This window comes from Phyllosticta citribraziliensis (genome assembly GCF_038025025.1).
Source record: "Phyllosticta citribraziliensis strain CPC 17464 chromosome Unknown J3D65scaffold_2, whole genome shotgun sequence".
NCBI classification, from domain to species: Eukaryota; Fungi; Ascomycota; class Dothideomycetes; order Botryosphaeriales; family Phyllostictaceae; genus Phyllosticta; species Phyllosticta citribraziliensis.
Genome location: NW_027117339.1, coordinates 1,210,598 through 1,233,601, shown reverse-complemented (window position 1 = coordinate 1,233,601; position 23,004 = coordinate 1,210,598). Strand labels below are relative to the sequence as shown.

Below are 23,004 nucleotides of genomic sequence, written 5' to 3'. Positions count from 1 at the left end.
CAGACATCTGCCCTGCAAACGCCCACCAGCAGACACAAACCAACGCAAACAACAAAGATCCCACCCTCCATCTCCATGCTTGACCTTCCAACACCATGAATCAACCCTTTTCGTCTACCCAACATTCCACGGCCATCAGCACATTGCAACCAGCCATGCACGCACCATGCAGCCAATCAGCCGCAGGGCCCGCAGCCGCAGCGGCCGCCTTTCCCACCGCCTCGACCTCACCTCAAACACTCGGACGCCCAACACCAAGCATCAATAGAAACAAGACCATCACGCTCAAGACGCCCATCATGGAGTCATCCGACATCATCACCAGCACAGACCTGCAATCCGTGCTCCAAGCCGCCGACGCCGCGCGCACAACCGCCGAATCCATCCTCGCGCTCCTCTCCTCGCACGCCGACACGCGGGCCAGCGACCTGCCGCCGGCGGACGCGCAGACGCTGTCGACGGCGCAAAAGGAGCTGCACGCGCACCTGGCCCACGTGCGCCACCTGAACCGCAAGGCGCTGCACAGCACGCGCAGCGAAAAGGCCGCCACGGCCGCCGCCCGCTCCACAATCGACACGCTGCACCTGCAGCTGCAGAACCTGGTCTACGAGCAGCGCCACCTGCGCAGCGAGATCGCCGCCTGCGAGGCCTACCCGCACCCGTACCTGGCCCTGCCGCTCATTCCCGAGGACGAATTTCTGGCCATGGAGGCCCACGCGGAGGTCGCGGCGCGAGCGCGAGACCTCGAGGATAGTGGTGATTTGGTGGCCAGGGAGGAGGTCGTCATGGAAGCGCGGATCGGCCATGAGCTGGCGGTGCGGATGGAGCTCGAGGAGAAGAGGCAGGGTCTACTGAGGAGGAAGCAGGAGCTGGTTGCGGAGAACAACAAGAGGAGAGAAGACTTGGCGCGCTTGGATGGCAGCTTGGAGAGGTTCATCGAGGTGAGTTGGGACAAAAACCCGGTAACGGAATTTCCGCTGACCCATGTCCTACGCAGGCCGCCAAACCGATCGAGCAGACGTTCCAAAAGGAGTACTAGGAGTCTCAAAACCCATCTCCCCCCTCGAAACCGGCGGGTGACAACAAACCAAAATCGGACAAGCGCAAATGGCGTTACTACAAGCGGAGCGAAAAGGCTGCTTTCAATAGAGACAAACGGAGTCATACGGACACAAGGAGTCGTGCAGACACACGGAGTCGGGCAGGAAAAGGAAAAGGAAAAGGAAAAGGAAAAGGAAAAGGAAAAGACTGCGTACTTGATTATTGATGGGCGAGGGAAAACGGGTAACAGGTGCATGGAATCAAACGGCATGCAGAAGAACTGCGGCATGGATTCTTTTCTTCTCATTCATTGATTTACAAGATACCCAGTAGCACAATGCAGCACTCATCCTTTTGTCACTCATCCAGTCTTTCCAGTCTTCTGCTGTCGAATTCCCTTGCACCACTCGTTCTTCGCACAAAAGAGCAAGATGATGCTAACACCTTGACCTCAGCGCAAACCTACATCGCCCAACCGTTAGTCAATTTCCATCCACACCCATGCACATTCTCTTCTCTATCACCACACCACCGAGCAAAAAGAGAAAAAAGACAAAACGTACAACAGCCGGGATTCGCTGCTGGTCACCCACGCAACTACTAATCGGCCGCAAGGTAGCTTATCTATGGAAGAGCGGACGGGGTTCCGAGTTTTCTACCTGCTATGGTCGTACGTGAAGAAATACGTCGACAACACAGATTATATTTTGTAAAACCTCATGAGTTGTGGAACAGTGAAGTGCGACCTGATCGAGGGGTGTCGTAGAAACAAAGCAAGCACGGTCCACGATCTTCAACAACCTTTTGGCTGCCCGTCGGTGGTGCGATTGGTTCTCCACTTTTCCACTCTCATCCCGCGAGCCAGGCTCGAAGCCGAGAGCCATGTAAACACAACAAAGGCGGGGAAGTAGTCGTCTCACAATTGCTCCCCTCATCAAGAATCACGACTTCAGCTAGCTGACCAGCCAGCAACTCCCTTCTCTTACTAAGCTCACCCACAAGCTAATTTTATTTCCCGAGTGTTACCTAAACCAAAAAGGAGTCCCGAAGTGCAATAAGCGCTGTACGTGTAGGGTCTCGTTCATGAGAAAGGGAAGCATTCAGAAAGCCAACATGGCCCAGCATGGCCATTAAATCAGCAAGGTAGGACTCAAGCCACACCGTCCGGCCGTGGTCGTTCCATCACGTCGATTTTCCCGCTGTCGAGATGCGGCACGTCATGCAAGCAAGCTGAACAAGTGATGGAGCAATGGAATGAATTAAATCAATCAACCGGCTTTTGAATACCGTGCCGCCGACCAAGTGCTCCCTTGTCCTGACCAATACGCCTTGCCATGATGCAATGAAGGTTAATCAAAGAGCCTCCGTACCTCCCCATGTCCTTGTATGCCTGTATGTACACCACCATCACCACCACCACCACCACCGCATCACATGACGCGACAAGACTTGTTGCTCTCCTGGCTCCCATCGCCAGGAATCGGCTCGTTGACGACGCCGGGCGGAGATCGCCTCTCTTGCTCCTCGTGTCCCTCGACATGGCCCGCGTCTGCATTGTCCTCATCCAAGCCAACAGGAGCAAGACGCTCTTCCTCATTCTCGCCGTTACCGTAATCATCTCCTACCTACAAAGAAGAAAAGAATCAGAAAAGTCGTTCGTCGAAGTACCTCGTTGAAAGCAAAAACATACAAGAGCAAGACAACACCCTTCAGAGCTCGATACTTGCCTCTCTGTGTCCGTTCATCCCATTCCCGTTCACCTTGACCGTCTCCTGCGGGCCGTGATCTTGGTCGTTGTCGTCCCCAATGACGCTGAAGTGGTCCATGTCCTGCTCGCCGTCGTTGTCGTGTGCCGCTTCGTCGCCAGTCCTGTCCTGCTGCTGCCCTTCGCGGCGCGGAGAAACAGGGGGTGTTTCGTCAACGACGCCAGCGGCAGCCCACTTAGCGCTGCTGCCGCGACGGCGACGGGGTGTCCTGAAGAGGCTGCGGAGGCCGAGGTTCGACGCCGAATCGTCATTGTCGTCGGAGAAGAGGTCGAGCGGCGTCGGCTTGGGTCGATGGGCGGAGACGGGCGACGACGAGGTGCTCGTCGTTGCCGTCGTGGTAGTCCGGCGGAGGCGAGTGGGCAAGGTGGCGGGCGCCGTTAACAGCGTGCCATTAGGATTTTTAGCCTTGGGTGTGCGTTGTACGTGGGAGGCGGTCGAAGGACGAGGTTGCGACTTGGTGAGACGCTGCTGTTGTTCTTCGTGGAGGAGCTGGGCCTGTGCAAGCTGCGATTGTGCGTCGCGGTTGCGTTGTTCTCGCTCCAGCTGGGAGGACGGATTGTCTGCTGGGGAGGAGACGTGACTCGGGGGCGCCGAGTCTGCTTGAGATGCTTGCGCGTTTTCGTTCGCAGGTCCTTCAGGGTCATTGCCTTCCTCCCGGGACAACGAGCCATTTGGCGCCTGGTCCTCCTCGTCGTCACTTGGGAGTATGTACGCCTCTCCTTTCTTCTGATCCCACCTCAACCTCGCCAAGCTTGCTGCCAGCGCCTCGTCCTCACTTGTCCTCTTCTTCTCGCCAGTCTCCGGGTCCCATATCCAGCCCTCGCGCAGCCACATCCACTGAATAAAGCCCTTGAGCTCCTTGTCGTTCGGACGGACGCGCTTCCACTCGGGCTCGAAGCCAGGCTCCGCATCCTCGCCGTTGAATCCGGTCGCTTTCCCGCGAAGCTGGTCGCGACAAAAGATGCGCCAACTGTCAATCGCGTAGGGGCCTACACCTGGCAGGTGGGAGACCTCATATGCGCCAACTCGCGGGTCATCGTCGGACAGCACCTCACCCGGCCGGATGTCTCGGTGGGCACCTCTGAACGGGTAGTTCATTCGCCGGAAGCGTTGACCCACTGTGGGAGGGTTCGTAATCAAGAACCTGGCCAGGTTGATCATCGTCTCAGCCCGTCGAGCCTGAAGGCCGAGCGGCTTGATCAGGAGCGTGAGCTCATCCAAGTTTGCATGGGGAAGATCGTTAATCGTCGGATACTTCTCCATGAGCTCCCAAAACTTTGGAATCGCCTTTTCGCCGTTGGTCACATTGAGCAGCATGACTGCTACAAAGAGACGCCACGGTTCCTGGTAGACTTCCTCCTGAATCAACCCAAAGGCTCCAGCTGTGGTCGATGGAAACTTGAGCCGCGCAGTGCCAGGAGCGGGACGGGCTGGTTTAACCGGCGAAAAATGGGTTGAAAAACGACCAGTACTGCGGCGGGGCGTGGCTTGGCCAGAGATTGTACCGTCTTCGTTTACAAATCCATTCGGCTCATCGTCAAAAGAGTAGTCGGACCCTCGACTTGGCGCCTCAGATACTTTGTCTTCGTCTGAGCTCTCCTGGCTTTCATCCTGGCCATTTTCTTGAAAAACCTCCTGATGTTCGTCTTGATCTTGGGCGTGACTTTCGATTTCGGCTTCAGGCGAAGAAAAAAGGTCTTTTTCATTCTCGTCGATACCCGAGTCTTGCTTCTCATGCACAGGCGATCCTTGTCGGGAAAAATCGGATTGGATAGAATCAGGATGGGTGGCTTCGGATTCAGAGTCGTCGACATCTCCATCATGATCCGAACCCTCATGTTCCGAAGTAGACTCGTTGTCCGCAGATACTACTTTGGGAGCAGAACGAGCCGGTAGAGAAGCCGTAAAGACTGGCCTTTCTGGGGACTGGTAGACAGAGGGCGAGCTTTCGTACCCTTTGTCGCGATCCTGCTCATCCTCCGCTGTGTCATGGTCCTGCGGAGCCACTTCTTCGTGCGCACTCTTGTCATCAGCAGCTGAATGTTCGTCTCGAGCACCTTCGGAGGGCGACGGCGGAGTCGCTGGCTCGCGCGCAAGGTCTTCGTTATTTGCCTGATCGGCGTCAGCAGTGCTGGCCACCACGTCCTCATCCTGCTGTTTTGCAGACTTCCCATCGCGAGGATCGAGTGAGGTGACTGATTTGCTTGGGCGACGGATGGGAATGAAGACCCCCACAAACTCGCTCCTTGTTTTGAAAGGAGTCTTGACTTTCGGTGGCAAGTTGCCGTCGGGTTTGGGGGTGAGAGAAGGACGGCTCCTTTGAGATGATGACGGTCTTCGACTGTGGGATCTTGTCTTGTTAGACGTGAATGACAGTCTTCGCGCTGTTGTCTTTGTGACCGACTCGCTCGAATCGTAGCCATCTTGGTACGAAACGCGGGGTGTTGCGCGAAGACGGGACTGTCTGGTCGAAATTGGAGACACCCTTGATTCTTCAGCCGGGCTCCTCTGAGGCCCCCGAGTCATGATTGGAGAACGCTCATCCAGCTCCTCTGCCTTGATCGTCTCAGGGTCGATACCGAGCTCTCGAAGCATAGACTGAGCAGCGCTCTTCCGGCGTGGTGTCTTTGTCCTTGGCTTTCGATTTTGCTCGGTCGATCCGTCCCTTTTACAGAACCTCCCAGCTTCATTGCGCAGAGGACGTGGAGGCGGTTTTGACTCCACCAGCCCTTCACCCTCAGCAGACGAAGCCGATCGCTGCCTCGCACGGAACTGTCCAGATTCATTGTGGAGGCTCGGAGGGGACTTTGGATTCACGACCCCGTGACTGCCAGCAGGACTATTCTCTTGATTCGTAAAGAACTGTCCAGCTTCATTGCGGAGAGGGCTCGAAGGCGACTCTGGACTCACAAACCGTTTGCTCTCAGCAAGAGCATCCGCTTGTTGCTTAGCAAGTGCATCAGCTTGTTGCTTAGCAAGAAGCCGTCTAGATCGACCGCGGAGAGGGCGCGAAGGCGAGGTTGAAACCGCGGCACCTTCGCTCTCAACAGGAGGAGGCCCCGACGGAATGGAGGTATCTTCGAATTCGGCGTTACTGTTGACCTGACCCATGTTGGGCTCGTCGTTCTCGGTGGAAGCGGCTGCCGGAGACGAATGACTTTGCTTGATGGGGGCAAAGGGTGAGTTCGTAGAGCTGTCGACTGACGGACTGTCCGGTTCGCCAAAGTTGCCCAATGAACCGTGGTTGTGGTTTGACTTTTCGGCAGACTTTAAGCTTTCTCCATCAGCATCCGGCAGGGTCTCAGCTTCCATACCCTCGTCGATAGCTGGGGCGTGGTTGACTCGGGGCTCATTTGCTTCTGAATCCGCAGGGAATTGTTCTCTTTGAAGCCCGTCATGGTCGACAGAGCTGGCTTTCTTAGAACTGGACAGAGCAATGCCATTGATGATGTCGTTTGCCGGTGGCGATCTTGAGTCGTCACTTGCTGAATCATTGAGCTGTTGTTGACGGGGCGCTGGGGAGGGATGTTGGGCAGGTGTCTGGAGCGCACTCTCAAACGGCGCAGAATCTTCAGCGTCAGAGCTACTGGATGACCTTGGGTTGTCTTGACCACCCCTCTCGGCTTGCTCATTGATTTTTACATGCTCGTCGCCTTCATCTTCACTCTCGGATTGATGAGAGTGTTTCTCGACTTGCGCTTTGTCCTTCGTAGGCTCGTCCGGCTGGGAATATGGCATGGTAGAAACTCTCTGTGGACTTCTCGGTGCCGGCGATGAGCTCTGAGGCGACTCAAGCTTGATACTCTGAGAGCTTTGACTCTGATGAGACACGGAATTCCGGTTGGTTAATGCCCGCGTGCCATTCTCCTCGCCGTCACTTTCACTCTCGGAGGAAGTTTCATCGTCGCTCTCTTGAGGTTGAAGGCCGATGCCCGAGTTGTCGTTTCTTGATTCATCCCACTTTGAAGGTGATTTCTCAGGGCGGTTGAGCTTGGTTTCCTGCGAACGTTGGGCTTGCGGAGGCGTTGTTTTCTTGCCATTCACCGCGACCTCCTGGTCATCGTTATTGTCGTCGTCACTTGAGGCGGAATCCGATGAGTCCCCATCTCCAGAACCTGCATCGCTGTCTGCCAGAGGTTGTTGCACCTGCGCAGTCGACATCTCCGGAGCTGCACTAGGTTTGCGAATGGCTGGCATCGAATTTCCTTGAAGAGGCGTCTTGGGCTTCGCAAAAGACCTGCCTGGCCGAGAGCTTGGAAAGTGCAAAGATGTAGGCTTGGTGGTATTTGCTTTGACATTCGTCTTTAGATCACCGTCATCGTCATCGCTTGAGCTGGAGCTGGAGCTTCCAGAACTCTCCTCGTCACTATCGTCGGTTCCATGCGGAATACCAAGTATGTCGACGTTTCTATTCGCCTTTGGCGGAGTCTTCGGCTTGGGTGGTACTGCGGCACGTGTGTTTGCTGCGAGTGAGGGCGTTGATGCTTTGAGCTGGGACAGCGTGAAAAGAGGCTGCGCTTGAAGACTGGGGGGCTCAGGAAGGGGGCGTTTTGAGGGTGTGGAAATTTGGGATGGAGTCTTGGGAAGATGTAGAGGCAGCGGCTTGGGCTTGAAAGGCCCTTCCGCTTCAGACTCGGAGTCACTCTCTGATTCGGACTCAGACTCGGAATCCTTGGACGACTCGGTGTTTGCATCCTCGTTTCCTGTCTGCTGAGGTTGAAGAGGCTCCGCAGCTTTGATCGGTGTGTCAGGCTCGACATCAGAATCGTCCCGTGCTTCCTGGTCCGAGTCGGATAGATACTGGGCAGGAAAAGCATCCCATCCTTGTGCGTCAGACTTGAGAGGAGATTCTGAGGCTGCAGGGGGCGCAGGAGTCTCGCGGGCTGTAACAGGCTTCTCTGACGAAGGGACTGCCGGTAAAGGCCCGTCGTGAGCAAGACGTCCAGCCGAGTTGACAGGAGGCTTCCGGGTAATCGGTTCAGCGGCAGTGACCTCCCCAGAGGTCGAGTCTTGCATTTGTTCATGTGCCGAAGCAGGCCTCTCCGGTGAAGAAACAGGTGACAAAGGCTCTTCGTGCGCAAAGCTTCCGGTCGCAGTAACCTGAGGTCTTTGGGGAGCCGGTCGATGAACTGTGGCGTCCTGGGACGTTGAGGCTTGCTGCTTCTTCAAGACGGCGGGCACCTTTGATGCCGCATCGTTTTCATGCTGCCGGTCATCGGAATCGTGTTCCACTTTCGCCTTCTTCCTATCCGGCTTCTTTCCGCTGTCGCTCTCGTCATCAGACCTGGCAGCCTTCGCCCCAGCATGGGTTTTCTGGGGAGCAGAAGCGTCAACTTCGGAACCGGTTACAGGGCGAGCCTCCTTCGGCAGCCTCTGCATGGACTTGCGCAACTTCTTCCTCCAGCGCTTCTTTGCATTGTTGCTCAAGCCCTCGGGTGGCTCAGGGAACACGAGCGAGTCGTTGGCGAAACGAGTCAATGTGGGCAAAGAAAAGACCGAAGTTGTAGACGCCAGAGACGACTTTCTTGCGTCGCGAGGTCGGATTTCATGATCAGATGGAGGGGATGGAGAGCGCTTGCGTTTGGAAGGAGCAGGCGGCGGTAGAGACTTTGCTGATTTGGAGTCGTGTTGCCGGGGTCCAGACTTGGATGGCTTTGCAGGTGAGTCTTGAGCGCCAGCGAATGGAAGCGCTGCGAGTGCTTCTTGTGCAGCAATAGATTTTCTCCGGGCCTTCATCGAATGCTTCTCGCTTTTTGCTTCATGGTCTGCCCCTAGCTTCTTTGATGGCGATTCGACGTCCATGGCGTCACTTGGCTGCGCGGGTTGCGTTTCGAGAGACTTGGACAGCTTTGACTTTCTCCTCTCCTTTTTGGCTTTCTTCTTGGAAGTCCGGGAGTTGTCTTCAGTCTGGATGGGCCGTTCGTCTCCTGAACCCTCTGAGGCCATGTCTCTATTTGACGCGGCAGACTTCGACGCACCAGGCCGAGAGACTTCAGACGTGTCCGGCTCTTTCGTCTTTTTGACCTTTTTCTCCTTGCCCTTGTCAGCGTGTTCATGACTCTTGTGACTGGATCGTGGAGCCTCCGACGCGACATGTGTGGTCTCGCCATCGTGCTGCACGCGCTTGGTCTTCTTACGCGGAGGAGGTGAAGGAGATCGAGAAGCTTGGTGAGCTTTGTGCTTCTTCTTCTTGTCCTTCTTTTCCTTATTGCCTTCTGTAGTCCTTGAGTCTGACTCTTGGCCACTTTTCCCATGCTTTTTCTTCTTCTTTGAGACATGTCCCACGTCGGAGGCTTCTGCTTCATCGGGATCAGGCCTAGAGCCCCCGTTGTCGGACTGGTCGCGTTTTCTCTTTTTGCTGGGCTTGGATTTCGATACCTGCTCTTCAGGATCCTTCTGCTTTTCACTCTTCCGCGAAGTCGGCAGGGGGATGGGTGTCTCGGTTGGTCGGCGCTCGGGTGCATCAGCTGACTTGGCTTCCGGACGGGACTTGTGTTTCTTCTTGGACGATTTGCTTTCGGTGGAAGGCTCTTCGGATTTGATGAACACCGGATTCGCAGCAGACGCAGACTCGCCTGTGCCATCGGGTGTCTTGCCCTTCTTGTGTTTTTTGGGCTTTTTGCTATCTGCGTCTTCGGCCTGGGCAGCAGATTCTTCCAGAGCCAGGGCAGCACTTTCGGAAGATTTGTGCTTTTTCTTGTTCTTTTTCGGCTTGTCGTGCTCGGCAGCGGGATCCTCAGGTTCTTGCTTGACAGCGATGTCTTGAGTTGAAACGGGTACAGACGGCTCATCCTTCTTCTTGTGCTTCTTTTTCTTCTCTTTCACAGGCTCCTCGGGCTCCTCTTGTTTGATAATAGAGGTAGCCTCAACCTGTTCACTGCTGTCATTCGTCTTGTGCTTCTTGCGCTTCTTTTCAGGACCATGGTCGTCGTCTGGCCGCGCAGCTGTGCCCCCCATGTCCTTGGCAGAAGCAGCACCGTCTGTATTTCGCTCCTCGAGCAACCGTTTGGCCTCAGCAACGCACGAGTTGACAAAATCTTCGTTGATGTTTTTGGCACTGGCAAAGGCCTTGACTTCTTTGATGTACTTCTTCTCCGAGATCTTTTCAGAGCCAGAGAAGATGGGGTGGTTGCGAGCATAATTGGTGACACTCGGTCTTTCCAAAGAAGCCATGACGGAAGGAGGAAGTGATGACTGAGCGCGAACAGGGGGAGTGTTTGACGGCTGGGTCGATGAAGCTGGGCGACCAGTGTCGAGTGAGCTAGAAGCCGACGGATTGTCGGCATTGGGTGCTGATGTCGAAGTCACGCGGGGCTTGTTCTTCGAGCCTTTCGGTCTGCCGGGACGGCCAGTGCCTGCCATGGCGACGCGAGAGAGGTGAGTAGTCCAGCCCGGCGGAGACTGAGAAGGTAGTCGCGTGGGCGACGCGTGTCGGCGATGTTGAGCAACGGAGGAAGTTACGGTATGGAGGAGTCGGATGGCAGAGGGCAGCAAGCTTTACAAGGTTGAAGCTTGGTTCCAAAACGAGATGAAGCTCAAACGACTAGCGAGGCTGGTGGCGCGGGAGCGAGTTGAGAGGGTGGCAAGGCGCGACGAGAGGAATTGAACAGAGGGAAAAAAAAAAAAAACTCTGGCACGCTGGGACGCGCGATGGCAGGTTTTGTGAGACAAGGCTCGATCGGGGGCAGAGGTCGCGAAATGAAGAGGCCGAGGGCGGCGACTTGAGCTGTCAGTTGTTACGGCGAAGCTGCAGCAGCTGTCCTGGAAACTTGTACGCGCCAACGCCAACGCCGACGCGCTCTCACAGACCACGCGGGTCGCGGGTGTAACCCGACACCCCGCTCGGGCCGCATGCCAACCCTCTCACTCACTGTACCTGCAAGCTGCCTGTCTGGCACCTGCAGGCCGTTGTCCTTGCTTCATGTTTGATTTCACCGTTCGGTTCATTGTTTTCATCAAAATCATGCCATTTTGTCCTGTCCATTCGCCGTATCGTCATAATCTACATGACCGTTGGGGTCCCACCATGCGCCTGTCCCTGCTCGTCATGACCTGATCCATCCCATGGGTGTGGAAGGCAAAGTGGAGAGGAGATGATAAAGGAAAAAAGCAAAAAAAGACCACGCCCAATCACCGTCGTGAGAGGCAATTGTGAGAAGCAAGTCGGTGGCCAGCAGCCAGGCCCCGAAGAGAAAAGTGCAAATGCAGCCGATACGCTCCCTGTGTGTTGTGTGCTGTGGGGCCATGATGCCGAGTGCCCGTTGCTGGGGAAGCTACTCTACAGGTCTGTCTATGCGCTGAAATCGCCAGAGGACGAAGGAAACGCAAATGGGGTACTCGCAAGGTCGAAAGCAAAGGAAATGGGCAATTTGAGCCGATGAGTGAAGTAGTGCCAGATTTCTAGCCGGAAATCTTGGCGAGCTTTTGGAGGATCGACAGCAGGCCAGTGGTGCCCTGCGTGCAGGTCGCCGTCGCCTCAGTGTTCCTGGTTCCAACACTGACGGTCGTGACGTCGCGAATGTCGCCGGTCGAGCCGAGCTTGTTGGCCCAGCGGAAGATGACCTCGTCCTCGCGATCATCGCCAGCGACAAAGAGGAAGTCGGCCGGAGGGGCGCCATTGTTGTCAACGTTCCTCTTGCGAAGCTTGTTGAAGATGTGGGTGGCAGCACTGCCCTTGGACCAGTCGAGGGGCTCGATCAAGATGCTCTTGTCGATGGGGACCGCGTGGATGTGCTGGGTCTCGCAAACATCGTTGATGTGCGTAGCGCATTCGCCAGCATGCGAAGTCGCCATCTCGATATCGTCGGCCCTGTCGTAATGGAAGATGATGGAGCAGTGACGCTCCTCGAGCCAGCTACCCTCGATGCGCTCCAGGTAGTAGGTGAGGATACCCTTGACGCTGTCCTTCCACTCGTCGACCTTGTCCATCTCCGCGAACGCGGTCCACTCGTCACGGCCGCATTCGCGAACAAAGCAGCCATTTTCCGCGATGATACCGAGTCCTGGGACGCGGGAGAACAAACGCTCGAGCTCCTCGGGAGTACGACCACTCATCACATAGACGATATTGTTCTTGTCCATAAGGACTTCGTTGAGCGTGTCAATGACACGCTGGGGGCTGGTCAAGATGATGCTGGTGGGGGAGCCGTAGGACGCGAGCGTGCCTTCGTAGTCGAGAATGAAGATGCGTCTGTTGGCATTCTTGTACTTCTCGCTGACCTGCGAGAGGGAAAGGCGGGGAATCGACATGGTGTCCCTCATGAAGTGCTCAGAGTGGACCTTGGCGAGGACGTTGTTCAGAGTGTTGATCCAATAATCGCCCGTGTGATGAGAGACGACGTTGCGAAGCTTCGTGAAGCGACGCTCCTTCTCCTCAGGTGCCATGACCAAAGCCGCCTTGATGGCGTCGGCGCACTTCTGGTAGTCCCATGGGTTGACGGCCAGTTCGAAGCCATTGAAGATCGAGGAGCTGCCCGTGAACTCGCTAAGAATCAGCGGGCCGTGCTTCTTGTCACTGCCCATGCCATCTTGGCACATGATATATTCATGCGCGGTGAGGTTCATGCCCTCACGGAGACTCGTGATCATGAGCGTGTCCGCAACAGACAGCAATGCCAGGTACTGAGAGAAGGAAATGTCCTGGCGAAGGAAGACGAGAGGCTGGTGAGCCAGCGTGGAGTGCATCGAGTCGATGCGGGTGACAATATCCGAGACTGTGCTCGCCAGCTCAGGATTGTCGGTGGTCGAGGTCGCGACTTGGATCATGACAACCTTTTGCAAGTGTTAGTATACATGATGGTGAAGTATTGGTGCTGAAGCAGAGACTGACCTTATCCTTGTGTTCGGGGTATTTATTGAGGAAGAGCTCGTACGCGAGCAGCTTTTGCCTGACACCACGCACGCTGTCCAGCTTGTCGCGAGCAACGATGAGCTGTTTGCCCTTGTAGCGCTCAAGCATGACCTTGATCCACTCCGCCACCATGGGCTCTTCGCGGGCTTCCTGAAGAGCCTTAGGATCAATACCGATGGGAAGCCACGCCACATTGACGAAGCGGTTCTCGAGCTGGATGCCTTCGTTGGTGGCCTCGACGATCAAGATGCGGCTGCAAGTCTGCAAGAAGTGGTGGGCGTACTCGCGAGACTGGAAGGCGACGAGGTTGGCACCAAGCATTCCCTCGAGAAGCTGCTTGCGAGAGGCCAAGCAACGGAAAACTTCTGAAGACGGGAAGGCCGTGTGCATGAAGAAGCCGATCTGAGCGTCTGGGAGCTTCTTGCGAACCATGCCTGGAACAAGGAGCAGGTGGTAATCATGGATCCAGATGACATCGCCACGCTTGTACGACTTGATGATCTTGTCGGCAAAGGCCTGGTTCAGATGCTCGTAGTAGATCCAAGAGTGGTCCTCGTACGCCTTGCTCTTCGGGTGATCAGGAATCTGATAGTGGAAGACGGGCCAGAGAATGGTCTTGCAGTAGTGAGCGTAGTGGCCGTCAAAGTCACCGTCCTTGACCCAGACGGGAAGTGCATCGTGCTCGGACTCTAGCTTGTCCTGAATCTCTTGCTTCTTGCTCTCATCGAGAGCGTCCGTCGGGAAACCAACTGTACCGACCCAGAGGACGTTTTTGATGGTGCCAGCGTTGATGGCGGCGCGGACAGCATTTGCTAGGCCGCCGTTGCCCTGAACAGCAGGCTCGACGGTCCACTCGGCATCCCACCTCTGCCTGGATCCACTGCGGCTGGGCCTGCTTGAGAAGCTGGCCCTGCCAGGCTCCTTGCGCGAGTACCTCGGCTTGGGAAAGGTCGCATCCTGGCCATCAGAAGTCTTTGTGTACCTAAGGATGTCATCCGGGGGCAGGTTGGCGGGACGCGAGCGGGGAGGCTGGTTGAAGAAGGCGAGGCCTGTGCCCCATTCTGGAACGTGGGCATCACTGCGGACCAGGGCCTTGGGGTCGTGCGGCTTGGGAAAGTGCGTCTGCACGGAAGGCTGAACCTGGGTGAAGAATTCCTCGTGGCGAGCATTGGCAGAGGGAGTCTGCGGCGGGGTAGGCTGAGAGAACAAGCTGGCCTTTTGCTCATTGGCGTCCTTGTTTGCATCTAGCAGAGATGGGGCACGTGGAGGTGGGCTTGGTCGCCTACTAGCTGGGGATGACTGGGCATGGAAGTCGATTGTAATGGGGAGGAAGCTAGGAAGCATTTGATTAGCAATTGAAAGGTGAGGTGCGTCAACACGCGCGAATGCTCCCTGCGCAGGTGACGATGAGCTTGACGCGCGAATGCTCCAAATTTAGATGAAGAGTCGTCAACGCGTGAATGCTCCCAAGCCTGACGCGGGTGAAGCTGCATCACCGCGCGAATGCTCCCAGGCGGGCAGACGCTCAACGCGCGAATGCTCCACACGTAGGTGCCGGGACGTCGACGCGCGCGCGAATGCTCCATATGCGGGGGCAGCTTACAGAGAAACGTGGATGTGAGACATGGTCGATGGTAAGTGTGGTCGACGAGGACCACCAAGGATGTTTCTGGTATGTTTTGACCGACAAAGTGAGGTGATATCACGGTTAAGTGATGAGGGCGAGAAGGTGTCGAGGGTGGAGAGGAAGGGTGCCGAGGTGGCAGATCAAGGGATGGAAGGGTTCTTGACAGGCAGAAAGGGTGGTAGGGGTCGGAGGGTCGAGGTGGAGGAGTAGTAGAGAGGAGGTTGTGAGGTGGATGGAAGGGTGTGGAGGAGGAATTTGGGCAGTTGACCAGGATGGCAGGCGGTTTCGTCACCGGCATGAGCGGGCCGTGCGCGGGCCGCCGAACTGGAAGAGAAGCGGACCTGAGCGTACAGAGGAGAGAAACAGCACAAGGAAGTCTGCGCCTTGGTTGTGGTCCCTTCCATGTCTTGTTGTGCTCGGTTTGTTTTTTTCTCCCCAGAGCTGACATCCCTGTCCTACGCCGAAGAACACCACCCTCCCACGTCTCTCTGCCTCTCCGAGTGCCACTCGTCTTCGGCCCCAAGCTCCAGTTCCAACTCCAGCTCCAGCTCCAGCTTGTCGCAGTTCCACTCCCAGCCCCGTCGGCCGTGGCAGAGCTGCGGTCCCTTCAACCCTCGATCGTTCCCGATCACTACGCTGCCATGACGTCGCGTCTGCGCCTGGAATGCTCCCCGGCACCAGGATGCGCCCAGTGCCCAAACCAGAACTCCACGTCCGACTGCGACGCCAAGCTGCGCTGTCAGCGGCACTTGTTCCTGCGTGGGTTGCACCGCAGACCCAGTTTCCCATCGTCTCGACCATGGCAATTTTTTTTTCTGCCGTCTCGCGGCCGCTGGAAATTTCGACATGGCCCCCCACGTGCATATGCCGCCAGCCGTGGGCCTTTCGAGAAGATTCACCCGCCCAAACAGGCTCCATGGCTTGATTCCTTACTCGTCCCATTTCCATGTGACTCGTCTTCGTCGGTCGCACCGTATGGCTGGCTTGGCTGGGCTCTTTGTTTGCCAGCCATATGCAACGCTGCCCTGTTGTTTGCTGCTTCTCGCCTCCGACGCCTCCCTCCGATTTGACCCGTTGCATAATGGCCACGGCTGCAGCATACACCTCTTTTGCCATGGAAAAGATTGTTGCCGCCTCACCGCTGTCGCCTTCTCGACTGAGCGGCAGTCTTTAGCCACCCTACCGATCAGCACCTTTAAGCCGAGCCCAGCCTCTCGAATCGCATAACAACACACCAAGTCCCCTCTCACAATGACGACGCCAGCAGCTTTCTGACTATGCTCACGCGCAGTCTCCAGACCAATCGGCCAGCCACCCCCCTGGCGCAATATCAAGGTTCTAACCGTTGATGCTCAACGCCACGTCTTGAAGTGATACCGTCTCACTCGTCGGCGTGTCGGCCCAACACGGTCCCTGAATCACAATATGTACCCGAAACGCAGCCTCGTGCTGACCTCAGTGGCCGTCAGCACCCTCCGACTTGGCAGCGTGTCGTACAGCAACCAACACAGCTGCGCCTCGCAAATCGCAACGACTTCAACGGCCAGGTGTCATTCTATCTGAATCCGGGTGGCGCCGGGCGTGGCTGGCAGGCATGCCGGCCAGGTACCTGGAACGCATTTCCGTTGACAATGAACGCAGGGCTGATTGCAATACTGTTGCACGTACTATCCTGCCCAATATTCCACGTACGTCACAAAGTCAGAGATGACTGCTGTCAGAAAAACAAGTTTTGTCGTCTGCCTTCATCCAATCAGCCTCGCTTTCGGGTCCCCGTTTTCTGTACTTTGCTGTTGCCTGCCTGTATTTGGCAACTGGGCCGTTGGACAGTACCTGTCTGATACGAAAGGACCAGCGGAATAGGCACGACGTCCGAGCGCGACGGTTCTTTTCTTGGACTCCTCTTGTCGGGCGATACCAACACTCAGCATGCAACGCTTCGGACTCATCTTTGCGCTCTTCTTGGAGTAGTTGACACGTTTGCGCTTCACCTCGGCCCCTGTCATCCCCCTTCTGAGCGATGCGGTCATGCCGCTCCTTTGCTGTCTCTGCGAGATTGACTGTTTGCGTTGATGGTGCCACCCTCGCTCATTTCACACATGATCTAAACGCACTGCTCGACTTGCGCGGTTGCGTCATAGCAATCATCAATACAGCTTCCCAGCTAGCCTGGTTGCACAAGGGTTTGATAACGCGCTCGCTTGATGTACACCGACCAGCAACCATATCCAAGTCTCCTTGAAAGCTCAAGCAAATGCACAATTTGCATAAGCGACAGAGAAAGCAGATGAGATGAAACGAACATATGCCAAGTGGATGTTGCGAGGTCAGAAAGAAAGCAAGGGGCAGGATCTGGAGATAAATAGATTAAGGAAAGACCAAGCAACGTCATGTCCTGTTCGCTCGTTGGAGGGAGTAGGCAAGTTGGAGACTGTAACCCACCATCACCCCTCATGTGAGTCCATGACTGCTGCTGAGACGGCGCATCTCTGGAAGCCCTCTTGATTTGCCTCACTACGGGCGCCGGAAATTACACATGCTGCATCAGTGATCTTGGAAGCTGTCACTCAACCCATCCATCATAGCTACGTCTAGGGGGCAGTCATTCAACGCAGCGATGAATGCATGAGCGATCGATGAATTTATGAATGCTAAGTATGTATGGCTGACTGATTACCTGACCGGCTACTTAACTGACTGTTGTAGTCGCGCGATGATGATTTGATGCAATGAACTGAGAAGCGACCAGAAATCCATGGCGATGATGATGATGATGCCGCTGCTGCTGCTGATGATGAAAATGACGACGACCATGGTACTAAGGAGAAAAGAAGAGAGGTAACGATGATGGTGGTGATGAAGGTGATCAGGACGAGAAAGCCATACGCCATGCATAAAAAAGAGTCGAGCAAGAGAAGAGCGAAGAGGAAGAAAAGAAACAGAATTCAGAAAGTAAGAGCACTGCTCCAGCGAAGCGCAGCTCAACTCAACTCGGCCTGTGCTCCACACCACACCCACCGTGCAACAATCTCGTCCTTTTTCTCTACCACATCAAAGCAAGCACGAACGAAGCTCACCATCAGTAGTCAACCGACAACGCTCTTCAACTCACCAACACGGGCACGTCCTCCAGGTCAACACCAAACATGCTGGTCCACGTCATGCTCTTCTTGCGCGCACGCGTCTCGGGGCCGCGCGTGCCGGCGCTGCCGCCGACGCCGACGCCGTGCTCGTAATTGAACCGGAAGCCGCCGCTGTAGCGATCGATGACGCGCGGGCCGGGCCGCTGCGGGCTGCGCGGCGGGATGGGGATGGGCGGCATGTCGCGCATGAGGCTGCTGCTGCTGCTGTGGTTGAGGAGCGGCAACGCCGGCGTAGAGGCCGACCCGCCGCTGTTGAGCTGCAGCGCCAGGCTGTGTGGGCGGCTGCTACTGCCCTGCGTGCGCGAGCTGGGTCCCGCGTACGAGCGGCGGTGTTGGTGGTTGGATGGACGAGAGGTGGCGGTGCTGCCGCCGGCCACTGCGGGACCGGGGCCGCTTCCTGCCGACGACGACGAACTGCTGGGGACAAAGTACGCCGGGAGACTGAGCTGGCTGGCCCGTGGCGAGGGCACAAAGTAGGCTGGCAGGTTTAGGTCGGAACTGTTGGCCGACAGGGGCGTCGGCGGTTCCGAGTAGCCCGTCTCGGACAAGGCAGTCGTCGAGTTGTTGGTCGAAGCAAAGACGGGCGTGAGCGTAGTTGATGCGCGTTTGCGACGATTGCTTTTGCTGTTGCCATTGCTGGGCGGCTCGCGAGGCGCACGTCGTGTCGGCATTGGGGGTGCACCGGCAGGAGTGGTGACATCGCCACCGACGGCTTTCCGACGAACCTCTGGGTTTTGCTGGTTCAACAGGCCCTCTGACACGGACTTGCGACGCATGCCGTTGGAGCGACTGAGTGAGTCTCCTGCGCGCTCTTCCAGCTGCTTCAAGATGCCCTCACCGGTAGACTTGCGGCGCTCCTCCATGGCAGAGCGGTCCATGGGCACGCGAGGCCTGAGACCCTCACCGACAGACTTTCTGCGGAGGCTGACAGGACGCATGCCATCGCCGGCCGACTTTGCACGCTGGTGGCGATGGACCTTGGAAGACTCCCAGCCTGCGATGGGGCTATCCGTTTTGCCCTCGTCCGACGAAACCTTGGACTGGGAGGACACCTTGGAGTCGGACGAATCCCGCTTGGGCATGAGATCTTCAGGGTATTCGGAGTCGACGCAAATCTTCTCCTCCGGGTACTCGACGACAATCTTCTCCTCCTGCTCCCGCAACGACGACTTGGACTTGCGTCGTAACGCAAAGTTGCCGACATCGGTGTTGAGCGACAGCCCACTCACCCTCTTTTCCGGTAGCGGCGGCGGCGAGTCGCACGATGACACGACGCTATGCGGTCTGGAGAAGTTGGGTGTGTCGGCGCGCCTGGCATTTGCCCTCAACTGATCGTTGCCATAGTAGCTGTTGGGGCGAGACCGGCCCTGGCTTCCGTCGTAGCGAGAGGGGGATGTCGACGGGGATGTAAGGTCAGGCACTGTGCTGCCGCGACCGCGAAGGATCGCTAGCTCCGACGGGCTTTCGGCGTCCAGGGCAGCCGCAGCTTGATCGCGCAAGACTTTAATGCTGAGAGCACGGGCTTCCCTGGCAGCGGAAGCCTTGCCCTTGGACCTGGCAGTCTTGGTGGCAGTGGTGCCGGAGCTGCTGGGGCGAGATGGCGCGGCGCTCCGGGTGATGTGTTGCTCATCTTCTCCGCCTTGCTGATACACAGGCTCCTTGCCCTTGCGGCTAGATCGCTGCGAGTCGGGCGAGTCGTTGTCGCGTCCGGCTACCGAACGCAAATTTTTGGTGGAAGGCCGTGGCGACAAGATGAGGACCGAATCCTGATTATTAGAGTCTGGAGTCGAGTGGCTTACCGTCATCTCGGCACTCTTTTGAGGATCCGCATTCGTCTGGGGGGGAAGCATGACTGAGAAGCTTGGCTCGTTCACAACTTCAGGAACGGTGGGAGGGTCCTCAGTCGAGAATTGTGCAAGTCTCGAGAGACGTCGCTTTTGCAACTTTCTCCGTGACGGCTTGGATGACAGGGTTCTTTCGACTACTTCGGATTTGGCAGGAACTGGCTTTGCTGGCTCAAGATAGGATGCCCGAGAGCCAGGTCGAGAGCTGTCGGTGCAATTCATTCCGGAGCCAGTAAAGGGCAGATTTTTCAGAGACAGGCGTCTGCGATTCTTGACCCGGTCGGTCATCCATCTGCGTTTCTTGACATCGCCGTTCTCTGTGGGTGCGCGGCTCTCGGAAACATTCGTTGGAGACGTAACTTCTTGTCTAGGGCTGAGCGGACCGCCTGCGTTCTTGTCTGCGCCGTCGAGTTGCTGGGCATTGAGTCTGATCGGAGATGAAGAAGCTGTAGCACCTGCATATTGTGAGTCGCGGTTCGCAAGGTCCACCGCGTTGAGGCTGACTCCAGACGAGTATCCAGAGTCCGGATGATGCAAATGAACAGGCCGTCGGAGCTTACCTTGATTGGGACCGCTCCGATCCATGTCCTCGGAGGCCGTTTGGTCGAAACCACGAACGTCGGTAATGCGTGCTGCTGCTGCCCTGGACTTTGTTGGTGAACGAGCCTCGTGAAATCCTTCATCGATAAATCCAGCTTGGGAAACGTTTGGAGAGGGGGTCTTGCAGTGGAAGGGGTTTCCACCTGCTGCCAGTTCGGCCACGTACTCTTCTGCCATGGAGTGGCTCGGACTCGGTTGCCCCATGGCGTGGGAATCGTCGCCCTTTACGTAGCTTTCGCCTCGACGTGGGCTGGTTGGCCTGGGCTTCTTGTATTTGCCGTCCTTGGACCTTTCGGTCGTGCCAGAGTTCTCCAAAACCAAGGGTGGGATCCTTGCAATTCGAATCTTGGATGCATCTGTGGATTCCTGATCAAGGGCAGCCTTTTCCGTTTCCAGAAGGTCCCGCATGGACTTTTCCTTTTCTACACAGCGAGACATGGTGCTGGGTACAGGCGAGGGAGCACCGTTGGTGATCGTCAGCTTGCCAATTTTGTTGCCGAGGTGAGAATAATCGTCGAATTCGTCGCCAGAGGCGTTTGCTTGGAATTGCGACTTTTTCTCTTCTCGAGGAGAGTCGAACGCAGGCACAATCAGCGAGGGCGATGCAGGACCAAAGTCCTCGAATCCCCACCAGCCGTCGGCGCTGGCAGGCATGGGAGGCGAAGGCTCCTCTTTCTTCCGCAGCACATTGTATGTGTCGCGGGTAGCAAGGCCGGGCACAGCCAGGGAGCGCCGGCGGACGAGAGCAGCGCCCGAATCACTGCCAGGTGTGATGCTCCGCGTTTCCGATGTCGAAGCCTCCTCCTTTGTCGGCAGCAGTGCTCGATCTTGAACAATGTCAGCGTAGAGCTTGCAGGGAGCAAAGGGATGATACATACGCAAGGCAACGAGCTGCTCAGGACTTGCCGTTTTTCTCAATTCTTGCAGGATCGAGATTGTGGCTTCGAGGTCGACCGGGCTATTCTGCGGTGGCATCGACATCCTGGATCCTGTACCACGGGTCCTGACAGACGTTGAGCGGTTGCTTTGCATGTCCGAGTAGACAGAGGGATGGCGCGAGACGCCCGACAGACGATTTCTCATTTGGCTGAGCTCTCCAAAGCCGTCCTCCTCCGGCGCCGGCTCGCGATAGGGTGCATCGTCGCGGGAATTGCGGAGATGCATTCGGAGATGCTCTTGGGCGCCCTGTCTCTCTCTGTATGCCCCACCCGACGACGTCCAAACGACGTCAGTACCAGTGGCTTCGGGAGCTTTTGGCGAAATGGATTTGTGGGATGGTTGTCGGTCGACAATTGGCGCCGGCGGTTGATTTAATTCACGAACGCGGTCTTTGGTGCGTGCATTTTCCCGGCCACTTTCCTTGGACGGGGCGTTGCCCATATCGAAAGGCTGGTTGTGACGCAAGTGAGGCTGGCCGTGCGGTGGTGCTAGGTGAGCTTAAAAGCAGCACAGTCCTTGTAGCACGGCAAATCGTGGCCGGGCACGGGTGGCCCGCGACTATCGAGTAATGGCTCTTAAAGAATTCTCTCGAGTTCCATAGGACGACGGGTTGGGCAGCGGGGCAGGTGGATAGGATGGCGACGGCGACGGCGACGAGGACGAGGACGGTGATGGTGGTGAGGTTGAGCAGTAGCAGGCAGAAACAGGGGAAGGTTGGAGAAATAAACAATCAAGCACAAAAATAAAAAATGAAAAAAATAAAAAAACACGGCGTACAAAAAGCACCTCAGTTGTTGGGCAGGATCAAAGAGGCCGGCGACCGTTCAAAACGCCAGAGGGCGGGAGGAGTGGTCAAGATCAATGCTCCGAGAGGGTGAAGAGTGGAGCAAACCCATGTTTGCATGGGCAGACGATCCCAGAGCCGACGGTTGCCCAATGCTCTCGTTGGTGCGTTAGACGGGATGGCACGGTTCGGGGTTCTGCAGCACTAGCACACGCAACCGGTACCAACTCTGATTGAGGCCGTGTGCATTGTGATTCGCCCTCAGGCATTCCAACTACGGGATGGCCCCTTCATCTCGCCAGTTGATGCCGCAGCCAGCGCGACGACGCCCCGCCTTTTGGAGAGACGAACGCCGGACAGAGGCAGGGGATACTGTACTGCATGGCGATCGGCACCGTGGACTTGCTTGATAGTCACTGAGAAGCTCTCGTTCAACAGACAGGGAGCGCTCCAACTCAAGACAGCATGACCGCGCGTCCGGTCTTCGTGGGGCGACATGGCAAAGTTGGCACACGGCAGGTCGAAACAAGGCGACGGTCAAGTCTTGGTCGTGTGGCTGGAGGTCGGGCGGGAGCCTGGGACACTCTGGTCGGCGGCATTGCGCGGGTTGCGGCTGCAGCACAAGTCACACAGAGAACGACTCGAATCTTTGCCGTTGATGAGACTACATCTCACAAATCATGGCACGCCCGGCCTGTTTCGCGCGTCGTCGTTGCAAACACTTCAACCCGACTCTTGGGACTTCTGTGGTGGTGCTCTCACACCTCGTCCTCGTCCTCGTCCTCATCCTCAACACCACTCCACCACCACCACCACCACCACCACCCTTGACCCCTGCTCGCCTGGCTCTAGCTTCAAGGGGAACCCTTATCCCTGCACGTAGATCCTGGCGCCATGCCATAAAAAACTTCTTCGACCTCTTTCTGCATTGGCTACCAGCTACCATCCCATCAACCGTCTTCCAGCCAAGCCCTTGTTCCTTGTCCTCTTTTTTCTCTCCAGTCAACACCGCACAGGGCCTCGTCGGCAATAATCGCGCACGCGAATGCCACTGAGCCCGAGCCCACGTGGGACACGAACCGCCACAGACAGGCCAACTTTCTTTTCCACACCGTTTTTTTGGGCGGGGACGCTAGCCATGCCATGCCATGTATGTATGTTCCTACGGTCTTCTGCACGCAACCTCCTCCCGCAGCAAGCACGACGGCGACATGGCTCCCACTCCGGCTGCGACGCGCTCCCGGAACATGTGCAAACCAAGCCCCTCGCCAAGTGTCGCTTCGGCCTCGTATCTCAGAAACAGGCCCCTTATTGAGCCCCGATCAAAGCAATTCAGCAGTTGGAGATAGAGTTGTCGTCGGTGGGGCGTAAAATGATAAGACACTCCAGCTAGTTGCAGGCGCCCGGTCC

The 23,004-nt window shown here is 56.6% G+C and overlaps 4 protein-coding genes across 4 annotated transcripts; 1 reads left to right on the top strand and 3 right to left on the bottom strand.

Annotated features, from left to right (window-relative positions):
• The first annotated feature begins 261 nt into the window (after positions 1-261).
• On the top strand, positions 262-1,595 carry J3D65DRAFT_613575 (Fms-interacting protein-domain-containing protein). The gene has a single exon (XM_066799125.1). The coding sequence runs from the start codon at positions 300-302 to the stop codon at positions 1,353-1,355; it is 1,056 nt and encodes a 351-aa protein (XP_066658661.1). The 5' UTR covers positions 262-299; the 3' UTR covers positions 1,356-1,595.
• A 1,959-nt stretch (positions 1,596-3,554) lies between these two features.
• On the bottom strand, positions 3,555-4,184 carry J3D65DRAFT_533451 (DNA glycosylase; the record flags this gene model as incomplete). The annotated part of the gene is made up of 1 exon (XM_066796693.1): positions 3,555-4,184. A coding segment is annotated over one exon (630 nt), but the record flags the coding sequence as incomplete, so codon positions are not given.
• Positions 4,185-11,207: 7,023 nt separating this feature from the next.
• On the bottom strand, positions 11,208-14,001 carry J3D65DRAFT_547309 (glycosyltransferase family 20-domain-containing protein; the record flags this gene model as incomplete). The annotated part of the gene is made up of 2 exons (XM_066796856.1): positions 11,208-12,578; positions 12,637-14,001. The coding sequence occupies 2 exons, from the start codon at positions 13,999-14,001 to the stop codon at positions 11,208-11,210; spliced, it is 2,736 nt and encodes a 911-aa protein (XP_066658659.1).
• A 3,280-nt stretch (positions 14,002-17,281) lies between these two features.
• J3D65DRAFT_213431 (uncharacterized protein) lies at positions 17,282-21,674 on the bottom strand. Its single transcript, XM_066794510.1, has 2 exons — positions 20,750-21,674; positions 17,282-20,698 (listed from the first exon to the last, which is right to left on the bottom strand). Exons 1-2 carry the CDS (start codon positions 21,249-21,251, stop codon positions 17,388-17,390), a joined length of 3,813 nt encoding a protein of 1,270 aa, XP_066658658.1. The 5' UTR covers positions 21,252-21,674; the 3' UTR covers positions 17,282-17,387.
• Between the last annotated feature and the right edge of the window lie 1,330 nt (positions 21,675-23,004).